The 16822-nt window shown below is 45.8% G+C and overlaps 1 protein-coding gene across 5 annotated transcripts in view; it reads left to right on the top strand.

The window, feature by feature from the left end:
* The first annotated feature begins 2303 nt into the window (after window positions 1-2303).
* The window catches only part of LOC133478705 (chromatin remodeling regulator CECR2), a 39599-nt gene continuing 25080 nt past the window's right edge, over window positions 2304-16822 (top strand). The window contains exon 1 of one of the 5 annotated variants that reach the window (XM_061775095.1): window positions 2304-2571. In XM_061775095.1, the coding sequence (XP_061631079.1) occupies window positions 2452-2571 (120 nt within the window). In that variant the 5' untranslated portion in view covers window positions 2304-2451. Of the gene's footprint in view, window positions 2572-2595; window positions 3139-14490; window positions 15002-16822 lie in introns of those variants that run through there. The other 4 variants (XM_061775099.1, XM_061775100.1, XM_061775096.1 and 1 more) reach the window with 4 other exon arrangements.

Raw genomic sequence — 16822 nt, 5'->3', positions numbered from 1 at the left:
CCAAAAAAGATGGAGCGCCGCTGCTCCAGGGTTCCTCCGGGGTTCCTCACTTGGAACCCAACGGGCAAGCTGATGTCTCTACTATGCCCCGTGTGTGCAGGTTTGTCAGGCTGGAGCACATCATACACTTCCTGAACAAGGAATTTCATGGTGGGAAAATGAGGTCATTGCAGGTCACTTTCAAATCAATCACGTTTTCCATGTATGTGAAGACTCATATCACGTTAAAAAAAAAACATTCCGAATGATTAACATCGATCGATGATTTAATAGGGTTGGAAGCAGGTAGATATCGAAACGCAATATTTTATTTCTATAAATCTCTGCAGGTTTTACATTTTCAAATGATCACTTACAGTAGACACCATTCCTAGGAAATCACGATGTCCCATCACCGGTGAGCTATTTTTCGAACAGGCCCGCAGGCTCTAATGGTGACCCTTGATTGACCCTGATTTGGATACCAGGCCCTGGCATGACGAGAAGTCTCCATAAATAGGCTCCTTCATTATGCTGTAAGATTCTCAGGTTTTTGTCTTGCATCAACATCATCATCATCGTCATCATCGTCATGTCAAACAATATATCGTGTCGTAATTGAACTACGTTTGACTGCACAGTGCTAACCCTCAATGAAAGCAGCACTGTTTCACAATAAGAATTCAATTGCTTTTCCTCATGTCTCTGCAATTTCCCAAAGTTTACATTTCATAGTATTTCAATGAGCAATTTCTTAGGATTCGATTGTGCACTTCATGACTGTCAAAGTTTTTGGAGACCATGGCAACGGGATCAGCAAGAAATACCCAAGTATGATATGTACACTCTGTATTGGTAAAAGGCGCAACATTGGGGGTTGGAATGTGGGCTCTGGCCTTACTTTGTGAAGTTTCTCCCTTGTGCTTACGTGTTTTTTTGGTTTTGGTTTTTGGTTTTCCCCCCCTGGCACTACAGCTTCTTCCCACATACAAAAAAGTGGGGCTCATTAAATTTTCCTTTGGCGTGAATGTGAATGGTTGTTTATATGTGCTCTGCGACCCAAATCAGGATAAGCGCTATACAAAAATGGATGGATGTAAAGTAGTTTTCCTTCATGCAGATTGCTTTATAGATTTATTATATCACAGACAACCCAATCGCAAGCAGACTAGCATCCTCCCTCAAATGCGCTGGTGCCGTACACCATTTGGTATGCAGTCATCGTGTTCTGACCATGAAATGATAAACGTTTCTCTACCTTTACTGAGCCATTTGATCCAGTTTACATAAGAGCAATCTCACAGCACACCACCATACAAAAAGTATGACTATTGAAATCATAATCTCTTCTCAATTTAGTCATTAATTTACCGCCAGCCTTCGCAGCGAACATAGATATTTGACTTCTAAAGCCGTCAATGGCGGTGAATGTGTTCATTGACTTCCTCAGACTCAAATCTGGGCCTGTTTAATTGAACACAAAGTTGATCAACTCGGACGAAGCCCTCATTTAATCTCGCATGAATGGCAACAGGTGGACACAGGAACAGGTTTATTGTACCTTCTGGCGTCTAATGGAAAAGCATTTACTTGTTCTGCCTGTCACTTTACGTCACTGGCATGATAGATGAACAAAGACACATTTTGTATGAATTAATACATGTATAATAATCCCGATGGTCTCTCAAAGCACACTGTTTGGGAATCACTTGTGATCGGAGTTGATTTGCTCCAGAGTGGCACTTTCTCAAGTGCATGCGATTCGTGCTTAGTACGACAGGGGGCGCCTCTATGTTGTATAATGTCCAAAGCCTTTAAGGGGATGTTGTTGACTAAATCCAAAGGTGATCAGAAGAGTGTTTGGGGATTAGGGTCGTTTTTAAACATTGTCTTTTGTGGTGGTGGTTGTTGTTGTTGTTGTTGTTGTTGTTGTCTAAATGATGCAATACAACTACATTGGGTGAAGGCGTTGAAAGAGGGGGGGAAAAAAATCCATTTTTTTTTAAATTAAACAGAGAGAATTATTTGGCACAAACCAATTATCGACACTTTAATCGTTATTTCACAATTCAAAACATTCCCTTTAAACGAAGGTCGCGCAATCAAGAACGATAGGTATTGAACACCATTTACTTTTTCAGTTGGTACGAAATTGTGCCTTCATTCTCCCAGATTAAATCAAGCATAAGTGTTATATGTTAAAAATAGTATAATATTATGAGCGAGAGGGAATCGATTTGTTTCTTTGTTGTAGTAACTTTACAGGTAAGTGTTGGTTCTCCCCTCTCTGGCGAATAATGGTATGACCCTGCCCATCTGTTCGTCTGGGCTCGGAGTGATTGAAATAGATTGAAGCGGCCGGCGAGTCGCTATGGCAAGCGGGCACGCCAGCGAGTCGTGTCGGAAGTCTTTCGCTCAACTTTGAACCCCCGCTTTCTAATGTGAGAAGCAGGCCGATTCTCCGCTCCGAAAATGTCCCAGGGACGTGCAGTTTGTGTGGAAGAAGTGCAGTCTTGGTGGGAAGTGCCCGCCATCGCACACTTCTGTTCGCTGTTCAGGGCAGCGTTCAACCTGCCCGACTTTGAAATCGAGGTAAATGAAAACGCCGTAACACCGCCGGACATTGTTTCGTGTAGTTGTTGTTGTTTGTGTCCGCTAAGGCGCTTTACGGACCGGTTAGCCACTTTGCTTTGCTTTGCCCTCGCTGCGTGTGTTCTTCGAACTTCCACCCCGTGAAACGTCCCCACTCCCGCAACAAGCTAGCCAACTGATTTAGCGACGCGAAAACCTCCACTAACCCGCGAATCGGTCGTCACCAGCCAGGCCGAGTTAAGATCGAGCAGATTTGAATGCATTTGAGCGAGTTGACTATGAAAAGCGCTGCGTGATAACGAGCGTTAACGCGTTGTTCGAGAGAGGGTGCTCATACGCAACTTTCGAAAAGATTCTCGCTGCTCATTGATTCTGCTCAAGATTCTCGCTGCGCATTGATTCCGCTCAAGATTCTCGCTGCTCATTGCTTTTCCGTCCCCTCACAAATGCGCTACGCTGAACAGAATCCGACTTTCAAGTGCTTCACTTCGAGGCCCGACGGCGATGTTTGCGCGTGTCTTCACAAGTTCGCCGTCTAAGCGTGATGACGCTCGATCCGGAACAAGTGTAAAGTATTTGCATAGGGTTTGTTTTGTCGTGTCTTGTTGCTGCTTTGTCACATCCAGTTAAGTTCGCGGCGTGGGCTTTGGGAGTCGATTGTCCTGGGAGTCGCGAGCCATCTGGCTCGGGAGCGAGACGCAGATGCTTCACGGGCATTGTTCGCGCGCCCCCCCCCCCCGCTCGGGATGGAGGGGAGTGCGCTGGCTAACGTCGCGATGTTAGTTCATTCCGGCGAGCAACAATCTCGCTTGCGTTCGACACTCGCGAGTCGTTGACGAGCCGCATCGAACGCTGCGTGATGAGCTCATCGAAGTGGCGAAAAGTGATTGCGCGGCTTATAACAACATTCTTTTGGTCGACGTAAACTTGTCTTCGTTGCCCAGTCATCTCAGGGGAGACAAAGGCAATAATAATAAAAAAAAAAAAAAATAAAAAAAATATATATATATATATTGCTTTTGTTTTTTTCAACTAGACACATGGCGGAGCCAATCGCGTTTATATTCGTTGAATACAAAGTGCGTATCGTCGCGTGTCTTTGAAGGAAGGCTCTCAATGAGCATTCGTCATGCAAAGCATATCGTACGTGTACCCCCAACACGCGCAAACGTTGAGATTAATGTAGGAGCTTTGATGTCTAAATACGCATAAAGATCAACTGTTGCTGTTTATTAAACCCCTGTAGACTATTGTTGTACATCTCCTTTGGCCAGCTGTGTCAGTGCAATGTTGTCAATAGTGGTCGCTCCTCTCCTCAGTTTACCATTGCATGGTGTTGCTGGGTTAGGCATCATTCTTTGGTGATCAGGAATGTTTTGTGTGTGTTTGAATAGTTTTAGAATAGCACGAATACGAATACCAGAAACATTGACAAAGTCACTTTGAATGGCACCACTCTCCTTTTCTTGTTGTGCTGCTGCTGCTGCTGTCTTTCTGCAAGAGGGATGCGATTGTAGAACATAGACCGGAAATAGAAATGAGCGCTCTCTGTTCACAGCGGACCTCCCAGGAATGTTGAACTGCAACATTTTTGTCAAGTGGTCCAAAATTCATCTTGATCACTGCGCACGTCTCATCTGCAAGTCTAGGAAACCGACGCTTGAGGGTATTGCCAAAGGAGGGAGGGTCCACCACTTTTGAATCCAAGAGTTCTCTTACTTTTTCCTCCCTGTACTCTGAATATTTACGTGCAATTTTCAACGAAAAGGCATAGTTGTTGATGGTATGAGTTTAAGCAGAAGATCTGAGCACATTTGACATTTTATTACCAAGTTATGTAGACATTCCAAAGGGTTCACATGCTTTTTTTTTTTTACTTCCACTGTAGATAGATACTCTACTTTATTCATCGCATGAGGGAAATTAGAATGTCCAAAAAAAAGTTGTAAAGTAAAACTAAGACGATCCATTTTATAATCACCATTCGCATGCATACCAAGCGAGATAATGGCGAGTGCGTTGAAGGTGAGCCGCTTCACATTACCCTAAACGCACGTGACTGCACATGTGTACATTCCGTTCTTCTTTTGTTGGTTTCAGCATTCCCATTGTTGCCATATTGTCGTTGACAGCCAGGGAAGAGATGCGGGGGCAGCTTCTTTTGTACCCTCTACTACATTGCTAAAAAAAAAAAAAAAAAAAAATATGTACCTACTGTATTATTCTCAATATTAAAAAAATCTATAAAAGCAACCTTATGCACTGTTTACACATCAGGCATTTTAAACAGCTCCACCCAAAATGAATATTCATGCGTGAAAGACCCAGAAAAGGGGATTTACCTACTTAAAAAGATGACGGTGGTGATGATAAGAGATCTCAAAGGGTTCAACTCATTCACTGCCATTGACAGATCTTGAATTCAAATATCCCCCCCCCCCATCCCAGCAACAATTTCTTTAGGGCTGTCACTATCAAATATTTTTCGAACTGATTGTTCTACCGTATCTTCCATATCTGTATCCAGTAATTGCAATCGGCAGACATAGAAAGCTATATTTAATGCCGCATAGCGGGAACAGGCGAAGCCGGTTCGGCCGCTGTCACCAGCGACACACTTTGCGATGCCTTTACTCGACCTGGACAAGCTGGGTTCACGCTTTTAATTTAAATGAATCGGCTGAAATTCAAGTTAAATTAAAAACCAGTTAAAATATGAAGTCAACAGGAAGTTATTAGTCTTTGAATTCTTTGTTTGATGGTCGGGTGGTGACAGCTCCAACTGCAATCCCGTCAGTTGGTGTAAAGTTAGAATTGACCGCAAATCGGGGGCAGGAAAAGCTTCACGCTTGGCGGAAAGAAATGTCTTTATCGGAGTCGGGGGTGTTGACGGATTTCATCCTCGGTCTGAGTGCATAGTGTCAATATTGTGTCATTGTAAAGTGCCCCTCTTTGTGGTCCAGAAAATAGTTTTTGGGCTCCCGTGCCCATTTCGGTCAGGGGATCTCAAGTCTTCCTTGGCAGACAAAGACATTGTGGAACAGTGCGTCTCTGGCGTATGTGCTTGACCGCCTTGAGAGAGACTTTTGCCAACACATGCCTTCTCCATTTGCAAATCCCTTAGTTTTTTACGTCCAATAGATGTTTGTTTTTTTGAACCCGAATAAATAAAGTGACGTGAAAAGAGCATTTGACTTGTTGTTCTGTGAGTGATGTTCAGTCAGACTTTATGAACACTACGAGAAAATAAGTGTGGATTCTGGCCTTTCTGTGGATAATTGAACACATTATCGTAACACGCCATTCTAAACATTGAATGAAAAAAATGTGTGTGTCATTTTAGACAGCAGTGTTTTGTACGGCTGTAGTATTCCAGTCCATGAGTGGCGTTGTGGTGGTGTGACCGCAGCTACTCGCGGACTGGACTGGGCTGGGCTGGGCTGGGCTCACAACACAGTCTGTCGAACATTGTTCCTGGCCCGGGCTGATATATTCACTTTCCTCAGGTGGCATGCTGTGACCTGGAAAAAGAAAAAGCCGGTTGTGTGTGTGTGGGGGGGGGGGGGATTGAAAGAGAGAGAGGAAATATGATGGTGAAAAGTGAGGACCAGGATGATGGTTGCCCTGGTTGCCTGGTCCATGATTTGTTTGTTGTTGTTTTTGTTTCCTGGCTGCCCAGCCACAACATAGCGATGTCTTGCACAATATAATGATATCCATTAAAAGAGCTGTATCAAACAGAGGAAGCTGAAAACAACCCCCCAAAGTAAACCGCACATGCAGCGTTGCGTTATTCGGCCGCTGCGGGACGAAAGACCCAAGTCGTTGCTCCGGCTCCTACGGATAGTGACGGAATCGTGAAGTTTCTCCCACAAAGGAAAACGAATCTCTCAAAAGTTTGTAAATTAATCTCATGCGCTGAATCAGTGCACTTAATGGGAAGACCTTTCTATGTCACACCTTGCACAATATAAAGTGCTTCATAGATCGCACTTTCTTCCATACACTGTGCATAAAGTGGGCTTCCCTTCATCTAATCTATGCATGCAATGCACTAAAAATAGCCCAGGCACCTATTTTCATGAATGCACACCAATTCAATGCTTCTGGACTTTGGTTACGCAGAAACTCTCGTGCGTTTTGAACTGGAGGATTCCACCTTCCCCAAGATTGTGCATACTTGGTGACTTAAGCCTAATCGACCTCCCAAATAAATATTCACAATCAGTACTTGTTCCGCTAAGAAAACAATTGTAGTAAAATAAACAATCTATTACTAGTAATCACGGGCTAAATCATCATAAAGTATATTGCATTAGAAACAATATCTGAGGAAGGCCAAAAATCAATTCCATATTTACACGGGTGGTCAGCCTTTTTCAACACGCTAAATCTAGATCTTTGATTCCTCTGCCGGGGCAGCGTGCTATCTGACAATTACAATACTATATCAGAAATGTAAAAGTAAACTTGCCTTCTGTATTCTTTGTTGTTGTTGTTGCTTTTTATTGATTTATTGATTTACTATTTCTCTTTCGCAAACTTTAGACTGATTTGCATGATGAAAGGTGCCAGCTGGCGTCCGCCTCGGCCCCCTGTTCTAGATGCTGGCGGAGGGCGGCGGGGCCCCCCGGCCCTGTCGCTCCTCGGGCCTGCTTCCTCTTCTTCTCTCCGGTCCTTGCGTCCAGCTGCAGTCGCCGCCTCCTCTTCTCGCGCTGGGGTGGCAGGGGTTGAGGGTCCCCATGCGCCCGCTGCAGGGTTTTGTCCCTGCCTAGTCTGGGGGCGGGTCCACCTCCCGCACTCTGTGGGGGGTAGCGGGCGCTGGCTTGAGTGAGGGGGGGGCCTCCCGGGGTCGGTACTGCGTGTCTGGGTGCGGTGGCCCTCTCTCCCTGTGGTTGTCCTGCCGGATGGGCCTGACCTGCAGGAGCCAAGCCTCTTAACTCATTCACTGCCAGCCTTCCCAGTTAACATGGATATTTGACTTCTAAAGCCGTCAATGGCAGTGAATGTGTTCATCACTAACTTAGCACATTTACTGTGGCTCTGGGGGGCTCGTTATTGTCGAAAATTGTTAGACAATGTAAAATGCCTTTATTCAACTGTCCACAAGTTTTATAATTTGACAGTTGTGCATCTCTGAAGGCTTGCTTCAGTCCACCTCGGACCGTGTCCGCTATTTGCCACCACTTGTCCCAACACCCAGAGCCATGAACAGAACCTCTACCCCTATCCTTTTCTCTATCGCTTAATGTTCTATCTAACTGGCGGAGACATCTCAGTTGTGGCGCCTCCAGGAGGCGGGAGACCAGAATACTACTTGCGCTCTCACCAGGAAAATGTCTGGAGATGTCTACAGACAATGTGACAATTCATCAATAATTCATCGATATAGGCCTATCTACAGTGTGTGTATAAAAAAAAGATCATCAATCACAGAGCCGATCACAAGATGGAGCAATGTGTCTATTTAAATGACTTGTTCATCTACTGTCTATACTTGTGTACTGTACACGGAGTTTCTTTCAAATATCTCAGTTCATACAGATGTCCATCAAAATTTGGTAACGATTGCTCGCAGTTTTGTGACATTAAAGTGACGTTGAGCTTTTTGCATACAGGAAGACACGAACGTTGTGTAAAATCGATCTTTGATATTTTTAGAGGTTGAAGTGAGCAGAGTTAGAATTATCCCTATAAATATTGGTAACGATTGACTGCTCGCAGTTTGGTGCCAATTTTCTCTTTCATGTGTATTGAGTATTGAGGAGTCTCCAAAAGGAGTCTTCACGAAGACGTCTCCAGGAGACGTCGTCGCGAAGAAGACGTCTCCAGGAGACGTCGTCGCGAAGAAGACGTCTCCAGGAGACGTCGTCGCGAAGAAGACGTCTCCAGGAGACGTCGTCGCGAAGAAGACGTCTCCAGGAGACGTCGTCGCGAAGAAGACGTCTCCAGGAGACGTCGTCGCGAAGAAGACGTCTCCAGGAGACGTCGTCGCGAAGAAGACGTCTCCAGGAGACGTCGTCGCGAAGAAGACGTCTCCAGGAGACGTCGTCGCGAAGAAGACGTCTCCAGGAGACGTCGTCGCGAAGAAGACGTCTCCAGGAGACGTCGTCGCGAAGAAGACGTCGTCGCGAAGAAGACGTCTCCAGGAGACGTCGTCGCGAAGAAGACGTCTCCAGGAGACGTCGTCGCGAAGAAGACGTCTCCGCCCCTCGGTCGCCAACTCGAGTCTGGTGACATGGGCCCTTAAGACTTTCCCCATCGCTGAGCTCCAGTCCCTGGCATTACCATGACTAAACCCCAGATGGTGGGCATTTTTTCTTTTGGTTCCCCCCTGAAAGGTGGAGGCTTTTCACTCTGATTGGGTGCTAGCTGCTGCTTCTTGCAGTGCTTCTGGAGTTTATTTTCTTTATTTTTTGTTCTTGAAGCCCTCCGATTGTGTATAGTTTGGTCCGATTAGATTCGGTAACAAGCTGCCTGTGAGTAGGTCTTTGTTTCTGTTGTCTGCGAGGCAAATGGATTAGCAGGGGGAGGGACAATAACGCTTTTAAGTGTTCTGTAAAATGGATGGATGGGTGCGCTCCCTCGCTTGGACTATTACAATTTTTGATTGGCATGTGGCTGCCGCATTTCACTTGAAGGCCTTGTCGTCGAACTGTCGTTAATTGTCTTGATGATTTGCAAGGGCACACAGTCAAGTACAACGCAATATTGGAGTCACTCTGGGAGCAGACAAGCGCCAACTGATCCACGTCCCGGTGGTCTCGGACTATTTGCAAGTGAAATGGTGGCAAACGAATTGTGACGGTTCAGGTACAGTGAGACCGTGATTCAACCTTGATCGAATCCATCTGGCAAATTGCAAATGGGGTAAGACTCATTAACGGCATTATGCTTAAGAAACAGCAGATAGTGTGTAAATGGATGACAATTTATTGACGAAGGAGAATAATCGGCTCAATAAATCTATAAAGTGCACTGGGATATTTGTTGGTGTAATTTAGACGTATAGATTGCGCTGATTATTATTGAAATGATTTGCAAGTGCCAATTTTGCCACACTTTTGTCATCAGCACTGTTTTCACTGTCTGATGACACCATGTTTATATTCTTTAAGCCGAAAACAAGAATGCTTTCTTTGTGGTTTGTTGCCACCCAGTTTTGTTTGCAGCATTTAGAGAAAAGTTCCTTTGTCACGTACCTTTTAATAAGGAATTGAAATATTTACTTCTAACAGGAATATAATTGTTCGGTGGCCACAGGAAATACGTCAAATATTAAACCGCAATATTCCTTTTTCTTGCTGCCACTTGACAGTGACATGAAGACCCCCTGCACCGCAACAATTACCTATTCTCAAGGCAGTTCACTCATCCTGACATCCCCCCCCCCCCACTGACTCATCCCAGCTCACCTCGTGTGTGATAGCCTGTGAGTCACCTACTTCTGACACTCTGCTTTCCACATAATGCTCCTCATAAAGTTTAGAACAAGTTTCACACACTGTGAGTACACCTGAAAGAGAAAAAAACCAAAAAACAGTTTGCATGTCTTTAATACTGTCTCTTGTATGCAACAAAGTGGTGGGGGGGGGGGCTTGCTAAAAAGCCGCAGCCCCTCCCCCAGTTGTGACTGACAAGCGAGGGCAGCAGTACATGCATCAGATGGTTTCACATGGGGGAGGTAGAGGGGGGACACATACACTCGGGTTCCCTATTGTTGCAGCTCCCCATGGTTCCTGCTCTGTGTCTCCAGTCTGGGGGCGACTTCCCTTAAATGTTGCAAAGACTGCTTGTAATGCAGAGATAAGAGGGAAGTAAAAGCCTCTTTATACTCCCGCGATGCCGACAACGCCCGCATTGCGTCACGTGACCAACCGATTGCCCCGCGCGGCACGTCTGCGTAGCTTGCCGCGCACCCAACAAAAATAGTTGCCGCGGAGATCATCTCTCGTGATTGGTCCGTTTTAGTCACATGCTGCGATGACCTACCAGCGTGCCCATTGGTTCTACACACCATCCACGTCGCCGCCTTCTCGATTGATTTTGCAGCGTAATTAAACGTATCGTCTGGTCGTCTAGGGCCATTTGTTCTGTCGCGGTCGCCATTGTTGTTACTTTGTTCCTTGTTACTGAAAGGAAAGGAAAAATGGCAAAATGCAGAGGAAACTCCCCCCTGTGGTGTCCTATCCAATAGCAGCCGTAGCGACACCCTCGGCTTGGAGGAGAACTGCAGCACACACACTTTCGAAACAGCGCGCGTGGGTTGCGCTGGAGTGTAAAGGCAAACGACGCGCGGCACAGCCGCAGTGACGTCAGCGCGGTCGCGAGGAGAAAGAAGCCTGGATGTGAATGTAACCAAAACAGGTGTTGTTCAGATGGGAGGCCTGGAAAACAGGGTAATTAAATGGAATTAACCGACATCAATAGGGGAAATCATTCTACATGCACCTCAGCTTGGCTGCGGAGAAGGTCTGTGCACTAGATTTCCGCGGGATTCCTGCGGGATGGGTGAATTTCACCAGCAGTCATGGGATTGGGCAGGAGTGGGAGCAAAGGTCATCGGGAGCGGGAACTATAAAAATAAAGTCACCGGGAATGGAAAACATCATGGCGGGATTTGACGGGAGCGGAAACCATGATGCAGTTTTATTTTTGATCCAATTGATATTTGAACATTTCCCCTCAGCATCGCTAAACTAAGGGACTAATATGGCTTTTTGTTAAACATTTATTTCTTGATCATTCCGGTGATTCAATGCATTTATTGCGGTGACTTAGGCAGACGTACTGCATATTTTATACCAAGGAAGAAAAACTGAGCAGGATTAACTGGGAGTATTTATATTTAAAAAAAAAAAAGGAAGGGTGTGGGTGGGATCGTTTAAAATGTAGTTTTGGGATTGGGACCAATCTGTATGGGAGTGGGATTTTTTTCAAAAACTCTGGATTGGGTTGTTATTATTATTATTATTATTTTTAAAACACTCAGGATTGGGAGCGAGTGGGATCAACCTCCGTGGGAGGGAGCGGGAGTCACCATCCACTCCCGTGTCAACCTCTACTCTGCTGTAAGGTCACGAGTTCTGGATATCATTGCGCTGTCACATCTCGCATTTAAGAGAGAATTTTGTGCTTTGTTTCTGGAAGGCGAACAAATAGAATACTGAGGAACGTAAAATAAAAAGTGATCATTTGGGGGAAGGCAGCAACCGCACAAGAGTCATTGTTTTATTTTATTGAACTCGCCCGCCCTGAGAGCGAAGCAATCGTATGGGTCCATCCTGTGTAACAGTGCATTAAAAGTTGGGACAGTACGTCGTACACCGGGAAAAGCACGGAGATGCAGAGTTGAAAGGAATTATCTCATCCTTGCGGGACTTCACTGCGCTGGCTCGACTCCGTGACGGACTAGTCGGCTCCAAGTCAACCGGTGAAGAATAGAAGAGGCAATGTGTCACAATACGAACAACCAAAAATTATCAAACAAGAAGTCAATATAGTAATTATCGTGACAGGCGTAATAGCTCTTAAACCTTTGTTTGACTAGAATATTTTGAACGCGCTTATCAAACACCACGGCGGATGACTGCTCTTGTTATCGGTCTAGTTTGTTTGTTTGTTTTATGTATTTGTTTTAGCGGTGTGATTTTTCTATTTATTCATTGATTTATTTTCCCCCTTCCTCCCAATATCGGCTCGATAATTATCGGACCGACGGTCATCGTGCATCCACGGGTATCTCCTGACGCCGCTCAAATAATCTCTCTCAATCCGTTGTCTTCAAGTCAGTTAATTGGGCGGCAGTTTTTCCACTGTCCACATAACCAAGGAATTGGTTAGCTTCTTCATCAAAGGTTTCATTATCACCCCGCAAGCACTCCAGCGACAGTATGTCAATTGGCGAGGCAACTTCAGCGGGGCGTTTTGCTCCGAGATAACGCCGAGAAAAAAAAGGTCGTTTTCGGGCTCTCAAAAGATTTAAAATGATTTAAAATAAAACAAAACCCTTTGTGGATACAGCGAAACGCGGGGCCCAAAGTCAGCATCGGCAGTGCCGGTTGCGAAGTACACAATACTTAGCTGCAACAGGTTGGAGAAATTAGCGCCGGGTGCTAAACTTCACACCCCAATGACGACTTTTCAGCACTTCCCTCACACAAACGCGTTGTCCTGCCTTTGATACGGTTCCGATACCGCCTCCAAAGCCAGGAAATTGTCGATTCCACGTCAGAGCCGTTCACATAAAAGACGCCTTTGACAGGCACTGTAAAAAGGGCTATTGACATCTCCATTCATTCTCTTTGTGACGTTTTCGTGAGCAAATGGTGTTCAACACGCATGCATGGTGACACGATGCTTGCCCCAGAGATACTGTATGGAAGTTACTTTTACAGAAAGGTTGCAAAGTCAAATGGACTCATCAGGCAAGTTAAGCACAAAGTTCTTGCTTTTAAGCAGCTACACAATAAAGATGCTTCACTCTTGATCAAGGAATGTCATGTCCTGAGGGTGTAAGCGACAAACACTTTTCTGTGTATAGTTTTATGTGATGTGCGCGCACGCATCTTTGTCATGCGCTTCGATGCGGAGGTGTTGTCAGGTGCTGATTGTAGCAGGAGCCATGTGTGAACTGAAGAGGACGTGGGGGAGAAAGAACCAAAGCACAGTAATGGAGGACTGCATCCCTTCCCCCTCCCGTTCATCCCTGCTCACTCCTCCAACTAGAAGTGATATGAACCCCGGTGGGGCCGTTAACAGCAGTGACATGGAAAGGGCCTGCTGTGAAGGTAACCGGGGAGGCCAACCCCCGGATATCGCTGGCATTGTGACAGCACTCGGGCTGCTGCTACAAATGCTCCCGCGTGGCCCCGTAACACCCGAAGCTCTTCAGGTTTTCCGTCAAGCCGTATCCTTTTCCTTTCACAGATGTAGTACGCAACAGAGACCTGTCACAGCAATTTCGAAGCGTCCACTCGGAGAGCCCTTTTGAAGTTCAGCTTGTGTCAGCTTATTTGTGGATATTTTTGATTGAAATTTGTCAGCGGTTCCCTGAGGAGCAGACAAAGAGAGGGTCGAGGAGATATGTTGACAAATGTTTTACTGGATGTCATTTGAAGGTGTTTTTTGGACCACATTTTTTTTTTATAGCTATTCCCCAAAAAGGCAATTTGTCGCGACACAAAAACTCAATTTCTCCGGAACTCCTAATCACATTTTCCCGATTCTTGGTCTGTTGTACTTCTATTGAAGTGGCCATTCCAACCAGACTCAAAGCCTTTTCACACGCACTTGGCCAACGCATCTGCTGACGCCCTCAACTTTCCCATTCATTGTGTGTGTCTGCGTGTGCGTCGAGGTGACGTCAGTGCGTTTTGACGTGACCCCGAGCATCGCGTCAATGCAGAGGGCGTCTTGATGCTCAGCGTCGCGTCACCGGATAGAATGGTTCTTCTATGTTCTATGGTTCTTCTGTGATGTTAAAAAGCTGCTCCAATGGGAGAGAGCCTGGCAGAGTGAACTCTTGTGTGCTATTTTGGCAGAGTTGTAGAGGAAGACGTAATCATTGCGGTGTCCTGAACTTTGGGACAATAGAAAAGTCATGTACAGAGACGTCTCCGCAGGAGGCTTCGGAATTCCCTGCCCAGCCTGAAATACACCTCCAAGTGCTCTTCCTCCAACTCGAAAGCTCAGAGAAGTTTAAAGAATTTTCACTCCGAGACGCTCCCTTGAAATGAATATTCCCATTCCCTTCCCCCCCCCCCCCCCCTCCTTAAAATAAGCAAAGCGAGGACTTTCTTTTCCAACAATGACATACTTATTGACAAGTTGCGGTCCAGTCAGCAGGGAAAGCCTCCCGACCTCCTTCGAGGCTCTTACGTCAGCGCTTCCAAATATGGGATGGCCGCACCCTCGTTGCCGTCGTCGCTGAGCAAGTGCAGTGTGAAAAGGCTCGAGCATTTTGACAGACTATCATTTTTGGAAACTTACCGGTATGTTGGTATTTGCAGTAGTGTGGAATTGGGAAAGCTCGTAATATTAGCAATTCTTTGTGTGATCATTGGACTCATACTTTTGACTTTTGTAAGGGACACTAGTTGTTAAAGGAGTAATAGACCATCTCAAAGGACTCCCGGATGCTGGACTGCTGAAGCCCAGAGGAGAAAAAATGCTGTGGAAATAACGAACAAGATTTTCAACCAATGAAGGAGCCGGAGAGGAGGAAATACCTTCAGGCTGACTGGTTCTTGCGTGAATGGCGACACACCTTTTGGCATTAGTCTTGTCACAACTTTCAATGTTTGTCCTACTGCGGATGTGTCATGAATGTGTCGTCGTCATGAATGTGACAGCTTAACTCATGATTCATATGCTTTAGAGATAAACCACTGACTTCATTCTCATTAAAGTGAAGCCATCAATGTACTATGTAAGTGTGTGTGTAGACCCAAAGGTGGGTAATAATGTTTACATTTACTCCATTTAAGTGATTTTGTTTTTTTATAAATTGTACTTGTCAGAGTAGTTTTAATTGAAAAAAAAAAAAAAAACACTTGTTTTCCTGTTACATTGAGCTACATTCCTTTTTTTTTTTTTTAAACAATTTCTTTTATCGCTTGTGTGATGGATTTGCTTTGGTTTGTCGGGAAGAATTGTGCCTTGGTCCCTGTCACATGACTGTTTCCACCAATCCAACGTAACCATCAGAGGGTTGTTCCATTTCACGAAACGGAGGCGAGCGGGCACATGACCGCAAACAGTCGCCGCAGCCCTTCACAGTTTTCAAAGTGACTCATTTACATGAAGCATTGAAACCTATATTTAGCTTATGGATTATGAAAAAGAACAGCTATGCCACGAGCTGCCATTTGTGTCGGGTTTCCCCGAGGTTGAGAATTGACTTGCGGTGCAGGGCGGTGCTGTGGTGTTTGATAAGCGCATATACAATAGCGATCGTATATGTGTGTATGTATATAATAATAGTGTGTATGTGTATATATGTGTATGTATACATGTATATATAATATATATGTTTTGGGCCATTTTTGTCTTTTGTCAAATGTAGTAGTGGTGCTTAATGATGTCTTGTCAAGTAAAGAGTTATCCCGTGCGGCCGACAACGCCCGCATTGCATCACGTGACCGACGCATTGGCCCGCACGGCCTCTAGGCGTCACTTGACGCGCACGCGGGAAAAATTGATGCTGCGCGCAGAACGCCCCGGAGATAATCTCTCGTGATTGGTCCGTTTTAGTCACATGCTACGATGACGTTCTCAGCGTGCCCCTCGGTTCTACGCACCATCTACGCCGCCGCCTTCTCGATCGATTTTGCAGCATAATTAAACGTATCATCTGGTCATCTAAGTCCATTTGTTCGAGCAGACACTGTCCCACGGTCGCCATTGTTGTTGTTACAGAAAGGAAAGTAAAAATGGCTACCGGAAATGCAGAGGGAACTCCACCCTGTGGTGTCCTCGCCAATACCAGCCGTAGCGACACCCCCGACTCGGGAGGTGAACTGCAGTAGGTTTTCAAACCTGTGCGTGGGTTGCGCTCGAGTATGAAGGCAAACTGCACGCGGGATAGCCGCAGTGACGTCAGCGCGGTCGCTGCCCGCGTGAGTATAAAGAAGCCTTTAGAGTCAAGGAGTGACTGTCTGGTGGGCTCCATCCTGTTTTGCATACTTCCCAAGTGCCTCTGTCCCCTCATTTTCCACTGCTCTGCTCCGAAGCCCACGAGTATCGTCGGACTGACTCGATAGCGCGCGCGTGTGTGTTAATGTACCGTGGCTGGGGTTGTGGTTTGAGTTCAGCTTTTGCCACCTGCCGCTTGTCATCGCTCCTTGGCGCGTTTAGCCTGCTGGCGCTGCCGGCGTCCGCCACCTCATCGATCTTTTCGACTGAAAGACAATGACTGGGAGGAGGAGGGTCAGTGCTGAACTTGGACGTCAGGCTCGAACATACCAACAAAGCATTTTGCGCTAATCGGACAATTTACCGGTTACGTTGACTTCACAATATGTAACCGGGATAACAATAATGCATCGATGACAGTGTCAATCATTCACGATGGCTCTTGGAATAAAGACGATTTAGATGAAGTCAGTGTTTGCTAACACACTGTGTCGAGAGGCCAAAGTTTTCTTGGCAGTGAAAGGAGTTGTGCAATTCTTCCCAGTCCTTGCGTAATAGGACATGGGTTGATAATGGCAAAGGGAATGTGACATCCAAGCAAACCTCTTGGAATTGT

This window comes from Phyllopteryx taeniolatus, chromosome 5 (assembly GCF_024500385.1).
Source record: "Phyllopteryx taeniolatus isolate TA_2022b chromosome 5, UOR_Ptae_1.2, whole genome shotgun sequence".
Taxonomy (NCBI): Eukaryota; Metazoa; Chordata; class Actinopteri; order Syngnathiformes; family Syngnathidae; genus Phyllopteryx; species Phyllopteryx taeniolatus.
Note: the sequence above shows the minus strand (reverse complement) of the source record. Positions and strands in the feature narration are given on the sequence as shown.